This window comes from Mastacembelus armatus, chromosome 4 (genome assembly GCF_900324485.2).
Source record: "Mastacembelus armatus chromosome 4, fMasArm1.2, whole genome shotgun sequence".
NCBI classification, from domain to species: Eukaryota; Metazoa; Chordata; class Actinopteri; order Synbranchiformes; family Mastacembelidae; genus Mastacembelus; species Mastacembelus armatus.
The window spans coordinates 9,034,889-9,049,761 of record NC_046636.1 but is presented as its reverse complement, the minus strand read 5'-3'; the positions used below and the strand labels follow the sequence as shown (position 1 = coordinate 9,049,761).

Below are 14,873 nucleotides of genomic sequence, written 5' to 3'. Positions count from 1 at the left end.
TGTAGGGTTACTGGGCTATTGACCTTCTCTACAAGGTCACTAAACACATTCTAGCATACATTTGCACTTGACACCTCTCTCTGCTACCTACATATCATAAAGATGAGAAACTTTAATCAGATTTTTGTGGTTTAGGGTAGATCCACTGGACAAAGCCTTATTAAGATCTGACACGGTTCCATTGATAGATGCAGCTATCAGTTTCACAGACAGCATGCATAAATAGACTGAGGTAAATTAAGGAGTAAATGATAACAAAATCAGATATAAAAATTGAGATAAAATGCATAGAGGAATATAACTGAAGGGTCGCTAGCATGCCCAGACAAAAGACGATTGGAGAGGAAAGAAGAAATACTAGATAGAGGATAGAGCAGAGCATCTAAGGAAAGGATAAAGAGAAGGGGAAAAAAGGAGCAGAGTGACAGAGGAAGAATAAGAGAGGGGAAGGTTTGGAGGAGGGTAAAAGGGGGAAGGGGGTAACCCGCTTCAATGCTGTGTAAACTTTGTTGTTCTTCAGCTAATGTGACAAAATGTGATGGTGGCACATTGTCACATCGCAATCCCAGTTAACACAAAATAAGTATCAAAGAACAGGATGTGTGCCTAGAATACAAAATTACTATAGTAGTTGTAGCTAGAATCTACTATCAGAGTGTTGGAGTCAAGAAACAGAACTAGATCAACAGGGATTAGAAATCCATAGAACAAGAAAGAGACAGGAAGAGGGAAATAAAGGTAGATGAATCAGGGAAAAATAGCTAAAAAAGGGAGACAGGGAGGGTCTCAAAACCCATGGATAGGAGTTGAAATTTAATGGAAGGAGTTTGATGATGAGTCTGAGATGCAGAGAAAGGTGTGAAAGGGATTGTGTACTTAGATGTGTATGTGTATATACACACATGAATATATATTTATTCTGTTTGTATATGCATGAGTGTGCATGTGTACAGTATGCAATAGTTAGAAAGTGAAGGAGTATGAGTTTAGCAAAAACACTGTGTTCATAAGAGGCATCCCAGCAAGCACTTGACAGACAGTGGCATACAAGAAGTGTTTAAGTTCAATTTTAAACATGCACAGAATTTTGTTATATGACACAGGGTATTCCTTGTATGTGTAAATCTAAGATTACTAGTTGTAGTGTTTGCTGAAAATCTAATAGAGAATTGGCCAGTTTGTTTTAATGCCAAACTTTCAACAAATGTAAGTATAAAAGAAAAACATTTCTTACATCAAATTTATTTTGAAAAAAAAAAAAGAAATATTTAGGCCTTGAATCCCCATAACAAAGATTTTAACAGCTACAGGTTTCTACAGAAGTCTATAATATCCACATGCCCCACTGTTTTAAAAAGCCTTTTAGCACTAGCGCAAACAACATCACTCGTATCTAAAATGTTTGTTGGGATGCAAAGAAGGTCAAAGAGAGATGAGGAATGTAGTGTCGATGTACAAGTAAAAATGAGGGACTTAATGAAAGAGATGACTTAGAGACAGATAGATAGACAAGACAGAAAAGACAGGGACGAGAGACAGGGCACGAGGCAGAACAAAACAGTCTCAAGCAGCAAGACAGCACACAAGAAGACAGACAGAGGAAGACAGGCAGACTGACAGTGACGCATGGGCACGCAGACATACAGTACTGTACAGTACGCAAAGTGTGAAGGGGAGGAGAAAGGGAAGGAGGAGGAGGGCATAAGTGGAGAATAGAATAAGGAGACTGTGATTCAAAATGAAAACAAACAAACCAAAAAAAAAAAAAAAAGAGACCATGGCTCAAAGTGAGTTTGGAGGTCTCACACACACTGGGGCTTAAAAACAAGAATCAACTACACATCCCCTCCTGTCCGCCTTTAACATTGCATCTAAATGCAAATGTAACTTGGGAAGTCTTGGCTTGGGTGGATGTGACGTATGTGTGTGTGTGTGGTTGAGTGGGGGAGGGGGGTGGGGGGAGGGGGGTGGATATTGGAAGTGGAAGGTGGGATTGAGTGGGGCGTCAAGGATAGGTAGCATTCCAAAATACACCGTGTCGATCCAAATGGGATTCATATGATCGTTGCATAGGACAGTTTGACTTTTCCAACAAACTGAGGGCACAAATATCACCTACACACACTGAGGGAATTTTACCTGAGAACTGAGGATGTACTGACCTGAGCATCGAAATGAACACTAAAATGTACATACAGTACAGTGACATGTCTCTCATAGGGATAATGCCTTTTGGTACATAAAAGCAAGCTAGTACTAGCGTGTATTTGCAATTTCCAAATATTTTGATGTAAAAGTATTTTTTGAAAAAAAAAAAAAAAACAAAACAAAAACAAAACAAAACAATAGTAGTCAAATATGAATTGAATTAAACCCAGATGAAGAGCTTCTGAAGCCAGTGTTGGGCTTTTGCTTTGTCCTCTGAAAAACTCTACATGCATCCTCTTAGTCCTGTAATTTACTGTTAATGTCAACAGTGTTACTACCTTGGGCAAAGTGCGACCTGACTTTCAGGGCAAAAAGTTCATTGCTGACCTTTGGAGGATTGTTCATTTGTGGTGCACAAAATTACTGAAAATGAACCAAGAAAATGGTGAATATCAAATTTAAAAAGTATTCTCTGCTTAAAAATGTCAAATTTTGTTTGAACAAAAATATCTGTTTGAAGCAAACTCCTTAAAAACAGAGCAAAGAACCTGACCTGTTCTGACCTGACTGTAAGAAAAATGGAATTAAAGAATGGGACACATGGCCTTTTGGTTGTGATATCATGCTTGGTCCCATCATGACAACTTTTACACAGTCATGAAGTCCAAATGATAGTTGTAAAAAAACATGTTGAATTGGGGGGGAAAAAAAGGAAAAAGACCCATCGTACAGGGAAAAAGAAATGTAAATCTCTGCATTCTAATTAGTCAAAAATTGTCTCACTACACAACAAAGGTGAAAGGGCAGCCCATTCCTCACACGGACATGCATGGGTGTGGCTATGGCATGAGTGACATATATAGGTGCGCCCCCATCCACTTGGGCAAACACCAGAGAACCAATACAACCCCAAAATGTCACCCAAGCCCATCCAAGCATGCCATTCATTCCCAAATATAGCATTGTTCCAGACACACACACACACAAAATCAAATGAAAGAAAACAAATCAAACTGAACAAATCCACAAAAAGAACTAAGTCCAAACAGCATAGACAGTACCAGAGTGCAGCTGTGTTCAACAAAGAGGTATGCATAAATACTATTAGATGTTTTTCAGCTAGAATTTGTCTTTGCTTGAATTTTGCCTCAAATTCAAAAGAATGGTGAAAACTGAACAGGGCGAACAGGGTCTGTTTTTTAGGGGAAACGTTCAATCAAAGTGTGTCTGATGGTGCTCTTCTCTCCCTGGGGCTCAGGTCAGCCAATGGACCGGGAGCTGTAGTGGCTGAGTGAATGAGGTTTCCCCACAGGAAGATGTCTCTGTTCACCTTTGAGTACCTACACTGTCAGGGCAACGTGGGAGCTAAGACCAGCCATCCTTCAAATGCTGGTAACTTTTGATTACGGCTGGCCGGTGAAATTTGAAATATACAAATCATTGAACCATGCAGTGCACAAAAATCCCTTGAATAAAGGTGTCATCTTGGTGCACTTAATAATACATGTTAAGTAATCAGACTGCAGTTTGGAAAACAAGGACAAAGTAAAGCTGGGACAGAGTCTACCTGTCAACAGAACGCACCCTGCTTCTGACACATAAATAAATGTGGTCGCCGTTTTAACAATAGATCATAAGCTCAAGGTCAGTTGATGCTAAAAACGTTAACACTATATCTTGAAAGAAAAAATATGAATCTTAAAACCCAGAAAACACTTTGGGGAGCAACATTAACTGGGTCTAAATGTAAGTGTTTGTATGAACTGTGTAACTCTGTCATGTCAACGGTCTGGAAAGCTTCTCACAAGCTGTGCATATGTGTATGTGGTATCATCTCTTATCCTCCCTTTAAAATGTAGCACCAATGAAAGAAAATACAGAATCCCAATTGCATGGACAGGCTCCTCATTCACAGAGACCAGGAGCCCAGCCGGCCCATTTGGAATTGAGAGAAAATAAAGCAAACATATACCTTTCATTTGGACTACTAACAACAAATAATCTTGTTTCAAGCCCCAATGTGGAGAGAAAGACAAGAAGCCTCACAGTGGACGAGGTGAAAAGCAGTCGAGAGAGAACGCCAGAGTACTGTACTAACTCTAATGGTGGGCAGTGTTGTGGAGGGATTTGTGCCAAAAAAACAGAGGTCAGAAGGTGGACATTATCGGCCATTTTGGTGAGGCAGCTTTTGCTGCCCCAAAATGAAGGGGGAAGCCAAAATAATGTGCAGCCTTTAGTGTCACCTTGAAGCTGAGATTACACCCTCTTGCTGCCTGAGGACACAGGCACAGTATGGAGATCCTTTAGTCACACTTGCTAGGTAAGGTCTATGGCATTTACATATAAGTCGCAGTAGTCGGCCTCTATTAACATACTCTGACTGCGCCAAAGCTAAACAGTCACTATGGGTGGCTCATCAAAATGGAAATTATTACTTAAAGGAAACTGACAGGAATCATATCAGGGGTATCTAATAATGGAAAGCAATGAATTAAGGGGATTTCAGAGTATATCATTTTTTTCTATTGTCTAACCAGTAGATGACAAGCAGCGAAATGATACTGCAAGTATTTACCCTCACTGTGGTGATCCCTTCAAAGAATATTATCAGCCAGGTTTGGTAATGGAGTGTGTTTGTGTAATTGCATTAGAATAAGAGGTAATTGAAACTTGTTTTGTGTGAAAAATAAATGTAATTTGTCCTGAAACCGACATCATTTTTTTGAGGGGTGGCTACTGACTTTAATTTTAGGGACTCCTTGTGATAAACATCTAATAGACATGGCAGGAATTTGCTTTGGCCAGTGAGAACTAAGGTGTAATCTAGCTTTCTTTCCCAACGTTACACACAAATGCATAGCAGGGCATGCAAGCACATTCAAAATCAGGCAGATATCATTGTAGGAGGACAGACATGCACATGCGTACATCACAGCACAGTCTTTCTGCATCACTGTTATTTATAGAACTTAGAATTAAATATAAGAATCGAATGCAGATATTGTCAGGTTTTCATTATTCATTATTTTTCAGTGTTATTGTGCCATACTTTGTGGACATTATTTTATGGAGGGCAGCAATGACAATATTTACTGCCGGTTTGCCTCTACAGTCTCAATTACTGAGAGAAAGTCTTTTGGCAAACATTTGGTGCATGAGGTTATGGAACTGAAACCAGATTTGTGCTCGATAAATCAGAAAGGGATGATAAATATTTGTGTGATTCCTGGCCTTAAAGGACACATTATATTGCTGATGCTATGGAAAGAAATGGCATCCTCTCAAAAGAAACACTAACCAACATGAAATATTTTGAGGGGATTTATCTTGTTAATATTTTGGGGCTTAGTGTAGCTCTCAGAAACTCTTGGCCAGCAAAAAGGCTCAAGTTATCTACAAATAACCACAAATAAATGACTGATGCAAATAATTTTGTTGGCTTGTGCATTTTTGGTAGGTAAAAAGCAACTGTCAAGGCAGCCTTAAGCTCCAAAGCAGCCAACTTTTGAAAACAGTGGTTATATTTGGCTGATTTTAGACATAAAGCTGATGCTAGATACTGCTGAGAAAAAACAAAACAAAACATATGGAATCCAATGAATGAATTTAGATTATCAAAACACAAAGATTGCAAATTTGTTTGCTGTTGGAGCAGTAGTCATTTTCAATATGACTTAGTGTTGCTTTACAGAGATCAGTCTAATCCCTTGGAGATCAGAACTCTTTGACAGCCACACATAGCCTACTAATACACTCAGTCTCAGAGGATACCGGTAGGAAGAATGTGTGTTATTTCTTCTACCTGAAAGAATTACATGCCTGATCTATCCAGACTTGTTGAGCCACATGAAAATAAATAATATCTATTTTATGTAGACCAGTGAAGCTGTAAAATTCACCGGCTACTGCAGTAGGTGACATGAGACTGAAAACATGTAGATCTGATTTAGTTTGCTATGTCTTGTGAAACCTGGTGCACATGCTGATGCTAACATTAGGATAAAACAAGAGTTAATGGGAGCTTGGTGCAAAGCCAGCTAAAACATAAATCTGTAAACGCTCCTTGCACTTATCTCCAATTTATTTAGCACTTTATTCTCAATGCTGTTGTACAGCTGCAGCATGAACCCTTAAAAAAAAAAAAAAAAAAGAAGAAGCTAATTGCTGGGTGTCTGGTTGTTTTCCAGTTTGAGAATCTTCATTACTTCAAGTCATATCATCCTAAAAAAAAAAACTATTATGAAGGGAAGGAGAGCTTTTGAATAATAAATTATAATTTGATTGAGTGTCATGACTGTGAGAGAACACAAACAGCAGTCACTCAACAAAACCAATCACATCTAGATGCCGCCATTTGAAAATAAAAGTATCTTTGAGCACCCGCTAAGCAACAGTAAATGTGATGTCGAAGTCATTATATTGTTATTGATCCACTCGACACTGTAAATGGCATCCCTTAATGGCTGCTTGAATCACCATGGAATCCAATCAGGCCCAATCAGGTCTAATTTTTTCAGTAATGGATTGCTATAAACAAGATGACAGGAACACTGGCTGTATACACAGTTATTATTGCATTCTGCATTTGCATTTGCACTCCGAGACCCAAGAAGCAGCGCAACATCATCTTTAAAAAGAAATAACAAATCTCACAAACAAATGAACCACAAAGAGACAAACATTTTTAACATAAAAGTAAGGTCAGGAACAGAACTGAATCAAAAAGAAAACACACAAAACACAACACCATGATCACAACAGAAACGATAAAGGAAGTTAAAAAAACAACAAAAAAAAAAAAGAAAAAAGCAAAAACGGGTTGTATCGGGGAAATCACTTGTAGAGAAACCAAGGCATGAGAAGGAAACTATTGAACAAAAGACAAGGAATGCAGAAAGAAAAAAAGACCATCTCGGCCAAAGGGAATCTGAACAGGCATGCAAGCGCAGTTACATTCTCCCATCATGCAACAGGGTCCTGTTATTTCCATGTGCTGGGTTTCCATGACAACACGTGCAAGAAAGCTTTTAGGTGCAGAAGCAATACCAAAGGATGCAAAACGAGAAAAGGCCCCACAATGCAAACATAAAAGTAAATTAACAAAACCCGAGTTAATCGGGTTTGCTTTCATCATTTCTTCCTTGGAAATAAAGAAAATTTTTTTTTTTTCAGAATCATTTAGCACTTTGGATTAACTGATTAGTTTTTCTTCAAATCAGTAATGAATTGACCTAATACAGCTAAAATTTTTCAACATGTTGATTTTTTTTTTCAAATGTGGGTTAAAAAAAGTAAAAAAGAAAAAACACACCAACCTTCTCGAAGCTCTGAGGGATGTAAAGGGGTTGATGCAGAACACAATGACATGAGGAGAAGAGAAAAATAGGGGAAACACAGAGAGAGTAAAAAAAGCCACCTCAAGGTGTTTAGCTGCAGCTACATTTCCCTTTTCTTTAATCTTTTTTTTTTCGTCCCTTTCCCTTGTCCCTGCTATTAATGACACCGGTCTTGAAAGTACACTTGCCTGCCCGCCCTCCCACCCCCTTAAATAAACTTTGAACCAAAACAATCAGATTCACCCCAGTGGCCACACTGTCGCCTGGTAAGAAAAAATAGTGCGGCGTCACTGGAGTCAAATCAAGCGTACCATACTCATTCTTCAAATTTTCACAAGCTCCTTATAGCCACAAGGAGAAGCTCCTGTGGTGGCCGTAATTGCTTTTGTTAAGAGAAGGAAACCAAATAAAGAGAAACTAAAAAAACAAAAAAAAACAAAAACAAAACAAATGAGAGATTGAAAAGAAAAAAGACACACTTTGGACTGAAATTAGCAGCTGCGGTTCAAGACAGTTAACAGAATGCTGTTAAAAGCCAATCAGCAGCATTGTGATTATGCTTTCTATCTGGGTAGCTGTCTTAATTTGCCCTGGTATAGTATGCCCAAGATACAATTTAGGATTGTTCTTTTTTTTGCATAGTTTTTTGGGGTTTTTTTTCCTGAAAATTGATCCCTACCACAGCTGCTAATCTCAAGTGCATTTCGCTTTGTGAACAAAACATAGTCAACATCAAGTATCAGAATTGATTGACAAGAGTTAACTGAAAACAGACAAAGGCTGACACCATCAAGGCATAACAAGTGTGTTACATAGTGTGGAAGTACCTGAGTAATTATGACCCTTGTGTGAACTCTTTTAAAAAGCATGCTGATGGAGCCAGTGTTCATGGAGATTGCATGAATTGTTGGAAATGATATCAGGGTATAGCTGTGTGTTTTTAACCAAAGAAACTACTAAACATCCCAGTGCTGTGCCAACAAAGTGTTCCCATTATTGTTACTTAATGATTCTTGTAGAGCTCTTGACTGTAATTTGCCACAAACCTTTAAATTTCTACCATGTTGTACATGAGCAAGGTGGGTAGCTACTTGACATTAAGTGTCACTGCATCACAGTGGAGACAGCAGGAGCCTCCATGATGAATGCTGGCAAGAAGAGACACTAATCTTGATGACCGCTTTTTTTTTTTTTTTTTTTTTATTGTCTGCTCCTCACAGCTAAATTTTTCTTCCCTATGCTGCTACTTTACAGGGTATGATAATAGCAATAATCATGAAAAAAAAAGGCTCCCTGACCCATTTTATAAATTCTGAGTAGTGAATTATTTATTGGGAACAAAGTTATTTGGTACACAGCAGAGGGAACAAACACTAGATACCAAGGCATCTTTATTTAATATGTACAATATAAATAATACATGTTGAAAATGCATCTACTTCAATTTATTAAACCTCCCTCAAAAGGGATTCAATGTCATTTAGCATTAGTGGTGGATGGTAGGCTTTTGTCTTCATTGGCTGTTTCCTATAAAACTCAACCTTCCTAGTGACTGATTGTTTTTCATATCTTCACTTTGCTGGAACATGCCAGCAAAAATGACTACTGACTATAAAAGGCTTTAAAGATAATACCCCAAAGCAGAAACAGGGGAATACAATGGATTTATGCTCCAGAACACCATGAAGAAAAAGTAGACCAAGTATACTATTTATATTCTGTGCGATAGAACATTTTTTATGTAATACAGAGCAGCTGACTGTGTTAAAATCTGTTACTATTAATTCACCACAAGAAATTCCTTTTTACCCCCAAGTCTGGATAAGGCTAAGGGGTGGAGATTTTGATTGGTGGGCATTAATACCTAGCCACTCAATCAAAATCAAGACTTACCGTTGTGCTCCTGTACCTGAAAAAAACTAATAAAAAAAAAAAAGAAGTCCTTTCCAAATCTTTTTCGGGTTCCATAACTTTGACGAAGGGGGAAACATTTTATCGGGCACACACTTACAAGTTAAAAAAAAAAAAAAAAAAAAACAAAACAAAAAAAAAAAAAAAACTGTCTTACAACCAATAAAGTAAAGACATACGGCTTGTTGTGCTACAAATTTCCTTCCGAGTGAGTAGGGGAGGGCATTGAAAGACAAAATGGAGCATAACATCATAACAGAGAAAAACATTAGTTGGTCAATTATAGTTTTACATTTGGAAGTTTCAGTGCATATGAAATTACATTTACGGGCAGGCAATACTATCAATGCTAAAAGATTTATATTACTCGGGTAATACTATTTTGCAAAATACATTTTGTGCAAATACAGCTGGGCTAGAATGGAAGCAATTATCATTTGTTAAGCTCAACATTAATGCCACTTAAAGCTGAGCTGCATTGTGCAGACATTTTAGTTAGAATGGGTGGATGTTTTGCGTTTTTATTTTTTGACCTGGCTCTGGGGCCAGGTTGTTCCCTACCTCGCACATAAAGGTTAGCAGGGGACGAGTAGCGCACGCCTTCCACATTAGACGCCACGCACTCATACTTCCCCTGGTCTGTCTCCTCGCTGTTCTCGATCTGCAAGGCACCTGGAAGATGACAACATCCAACAAAGACAAAAAAAGGGAGGGGGAAGAGAGAGAAAAAGAGAAGAGACAGAGAGAAAGAAAGCAGGGGGGAAATGATTAGTCGATCTGTCGGTGACAGAGCATGGAGGAGTCACACAATCCTCTTAATGGAGGGTATCTTGAATTTCTCTGGATCATTTTGTCAGGGACTGCTTCTCTTTGCAGTGGTTATGCAGATTGCCATGACAAACTGGGTTCCACTGCAGCCTCAGCCATCCGCAGATAAAAAAAAATTTTGGGATTAAATAAGTAAAACTGTGGACTCACACTAAATTTGTTGCAGTGTTGGTATACAGTCTGCAACTCATATACTCGTAAGATGTGAGCGCCCTTTAAAAACCGTGACAAAATAATGATGCAAGCGTGATGAAAGGTAAAAGAGAAGGGTGCTCAGATGGTACTGGAAACTGAGTGAGATTTACAAATCGTCTTTTGCTCAGCACTCACCGAGGGAGTGTTTGTGTATGCTGGGGGAAGGACTGTCATGAGAATATATCCTGACACATGGTTAATGTCCAAACAATGGCATTTCCCTCTGCTGTTCAGCAGCTCAAGTCATCATAAACTGTATGAAAACTAGTCATTACATCCCATCAAAATCCTATTTGTACATTACATCTTGTAAACACATAAGGAAAAAAATATTGTAGTACAGCCGAACAGACACTGAATACCACTGCAATTAGATTATTTTTATATATTTGAATTTTTTTTAGTTGTCATTCATGTGCTTTTGTTTTAAACACACCTCCGGATTTGCTGTATTCTCTCTATCTTTTTTATAAGAATATAACACATAAAACTCGATTTCATATCTGTTTTTCAGATTTTATCTTGTGCAGGTAAGCTCAAGCTAAATGCTCGGCAACAGAAGCAAAGAAGGGGGTGTGGGGGGGACGAAGGAGGGAGGTGAAACAATGGGCGTCAGATCATTCCTCGTTAGAGCGCTGTTGACGGCACTTCCTGATGATATCATTAGGGCTTCTGGCTGGCTCAGCAGACAGATTGCAGCCCAGGCTTCCCTGACAAACACAGCACCATCGCTCATTAGGGTTTACCCAGGAAGCATCAATACGGCCGCTGCTTCCCAGGATGCTTTGTAATATACCATAACCTACTCCATCACATCAGCAAGTGGAGTGAACACAATGTTGTACAAGACTGCTATTCTGGAACATTGGTCTAATAACACTTTTCAGCTGTGCCACAAATGAGACCATCGATCCTGCTTAATTATAAAGATTAGTCATGCTACCACCTTAGCCACGGCCAATACTCTAAGTGTATTTTATCCCTTGGAGTCAGTACAAAGATATCTATTCTTAAAAAACAGACCTGAAGCTACAACAGTCTACTCTCCTCTGTTTGTTTCTTTTCTTCATTTCTCCTGGGAGTTCAGATGATCCCTGTCCCCCAGAGGGAGCTGTTCCTGGTACACAGATCATCAACCAAATGAAAATGTCTACCTGCAGAGTGCAGGTGGTGGAGTCTTCACTCTGCATTTCTGCAGGCCTCTGATTTGGATCTGTTTGATGTGAGCTTGGAACAGCAAATGCCAGCCTGGTGGCAGGTGGGTTGGAATGTGCTCTGTAGCCTAGCGGCTCAACACTACGGAGATGGCAAAGTAAGGACTATGTGAAGTTTAGCTCCAGGTGGATGGTTCCAGAAAGCTCTGCCAGTGGCTCGTCAGCCTTTCGTCATTGTGCTGAATTACAAAATATTTTAAAAGGCTAAAGTTGAAGTCTTTTTTTTTTTTTTTTTTTACATTTTTTTCAATGCTTTATAAATAGTAATGCTGAAATCACAACAAAAGTTCTATATTTTAAATGTTTTCATTTCAGATCTAAAAATCCACATATCTAAATGTCCCCAACTAATACAAATGTCTCTATCCAAACTTAAAAATGAACAAATGTCATTTGAAGGTCAACAAAATGCTACCACCAAGATGACACAGATAATGAGCCAAATAAAATTAATTGAGAGCCAATTAAAACCAACATTGTGTGCTGTCAATTTTACCTCGTGGCAAAATGGAGGGAAAAATAAAAGCGTCTTTTCAGGGGATAGATGGAGTTTCATCTCTTCCTCACCATTGTTGGTGGAAGCTCCTTGCTAGGTGTTATCTATTTTTGTTTCCCCCCCCTACTGGCTTCATTACATATTCTAGCTATTATTTCAAGGTGGAGCTGTGAAGAACACACATGGACTTCTTCCACTTGTGGAACACAAACAGAAGGGTGCAGCAGGCACGGAGGAGAAGTAAGAGGGGGAGATTGGAGGGAGAGAAAAGGGAAGCAATAAATGTAGAGGAACAATGACAGAGAAGAGTAATGTAGCTTTATACTGATTCATAGATCCTACTTTTTACGTTCTAAAAATCTGTGCGAGTTACAATTTGTTCTACACTATATTCACAAGTAAAAATGACAAGAATAACATAATACTGATGAATTTAATTATACAAACTGTATAAATTAAATCTGCCTTAACAAATGTTTGTGTTTGAGAAGAAGAAAGGGAGAGTCCAGGAGAAATAACAACTACTGTCTGTTTTGAGATGTGTTATGATTCTCTCTCCATCATCCCCACAAAATTGAGATGTAATATCCTGCTGGTGTTATACGCTATATGTTGTGGCACATTGTGTGACTTGCATATCTTTTCTGTCTTCTAATCCCATATTTATCTTTTGTAAACCACAAAGAAGTTCATGAATCTATGCCATTATTGTAATTATTGGTTTCTGTATCTTTATTTTTTTTCTTTTTAGTGACAAGGCAGTCAGTTTAAAGCCTGATAACATCAGTATTTAAATACAACTGGCCTCTTAGGGCTTTTTACATACAAAACCAGACAAATCCTTTTTTGATGTCCTATCTCCAGCACCAGCATGCATGTGCATGTGTGCACAAAAAAAAAAACACCCTCCACTCTTTGAAAACCCTTGTCACCAGCTTGCGTCTCTTTCCTACCATTTCCTTTTGTCCTGTTTTAAAAGCAAATGCACTCTCTCTGTTTTGCATAACAGTGCTCTATCTACATAGCCTGCTGTTTGCTCATCAGGGTGCGAGTGGCCATTGGCACATTTTCTTTTATCAAGAAAGGAAGAAGCAGCAGTAATGAAATAAATACTGAAAATCATCTTTCACACACACAATAAAAACATAGAGCCAGTCTGCTCATACAATGTGTGTTTTCCTGATAAAAACTTGCATACTGATAAATAGCAGTTTACAGTGTCACTCACAAAACAGCTTTATTGCGAAGGGAGTTCTATATGGGTCCTAATGGCATGTCTTCCCTGTCTCCAGCTATGAAGTCTAATCACAAATAAAACAATTGCAATGACTACCACAGGCTAGTTTTGCTTGATTTCATTAGCAAACATGATAAACATCACACTCATCACAGCTAAGCACTCCGCCTGCAAAGAGAGGGCATTATGAATAATACACAAAATCTTGTTTTACTTTATGTGTTAACAGAGCAGTTTGACTGTTATATGTATAGTGTGGGTACAAATATGACCCAGGTAAAGCAGTATTATTGCCAATGACGACACAAATGATGATGTTTGAATACTTGTTCATATGACTAATAATTGCTCATTTCATCTTTCAAATTACTACAGTGCATAAAAAGTCCTTAACCTCAACCATAATCCAGAGTGACCTGCAATTATTGAGTGAGTACTGCTTTACTTGTTAAATTATTCTGGTCTAGGACAGTGAATGAGGACATATGGATGTTGAAGGACGCCATGTGAGCTGTTGTGAGAGCTGAACCTAACACCTGAGGATGTCCTAGGACATTCACCTTAATGTCAGTAAAACTGCAGGATGTCCCACCCCTGCTGAGTAATAATTCAAGTTTTTCTGGGTCAGAGGAGAAAAAGATTGGCAATTTTTTTTTTCTTTCTGTCTTATTCTGTGATCTACACTGTACCACGTAGTCCCTGACAATAATGACATAATTTCCATGTGGACCTATTAGTCTCCATCTCAGTAAAAGTGACCCATCCTGCCCACCAACATTTAAAACCTCCAGTCTCCACAGTGACACACTGTCTTCTTCCATTTGATAAAGAAGGCTGTAATGTGCAGTAGGTCTTGGACATTTGTCCCAGCCATGACAGCTGCCCTGGTTAACAGCACTGCATTATGCAGGCTGATCTGAGCATTGAGGCGCCAAGGTGCGTTAACAAAGACAAGTGCCTGGACAGAGTTCAACAAATACATGTTTTGAAAGCCAATTCAGAACAGAAGCTGTTTAGAGCGCACATTTTGTTCCAGTAGTCCTGTCTATTAAAATTTCAACATTTTCTTATCAAAATTTTTGTTCCACCATCATCATTTTGTGCCACCATCACTACATTTAAACAATCATTTCCTTAAAGGCCTGTGCTCCCTTTGTGTAGCTGTGCACTAGCAGAAAATGACATATCCCTAGTAAAATGCAACATTGGCAAACTCACATATAGATCTTTTTAAATTTTTTTTATTTTAAGGACTTACTAGAAGACAAAGCTTGTAGGATGTGAAAATAGAAAAAATGGAGATGTGGATAACAATAAAAAAAAGAAAAGGGTGCAAGAAAAGCCACATTTATGATTGCTACAGTGTACAAAGGGACCACGAGAGAGAAAATTCAAAATCAGAGAGGGGTGTGAGGATGACCTGAAGAGAGAGACAAGAACAAAAAAACAGGACAGATGAGGGATAAAAGAAAAGCAAGGAAGGGCCAGCGTGATGATTAATTTCAGAA

General features: G+C 38.5%; 1 protein-coding gene across 4 annotated transcripts in view; it reads right to left on the bottom strand.

Annotated features, from left to right (window-relative positions):
• ptprsa (protein tyrosine phosphatase receptor type Sa) overlaps positions 1-14,873 on the bottom strand; it is a 217,369-nt gene that overhangs the window by 68,532 nt on the left and 133,964 nt on the right. For all 4 annotated transcript variants that reach the window (XM_026322985.2, XM_026322988.2, XM_026322984.2 and 1 more), the window contains one exon: positions 9,957-10,067. In XM_026322985.2, coding sequence (XP_026178770.1) covers positions 9,957-10,067 — 111 coding nt within the window. The remainder of the gene's footprint in view (positions 1-9,956; positions 10,068-14,873) is intronic.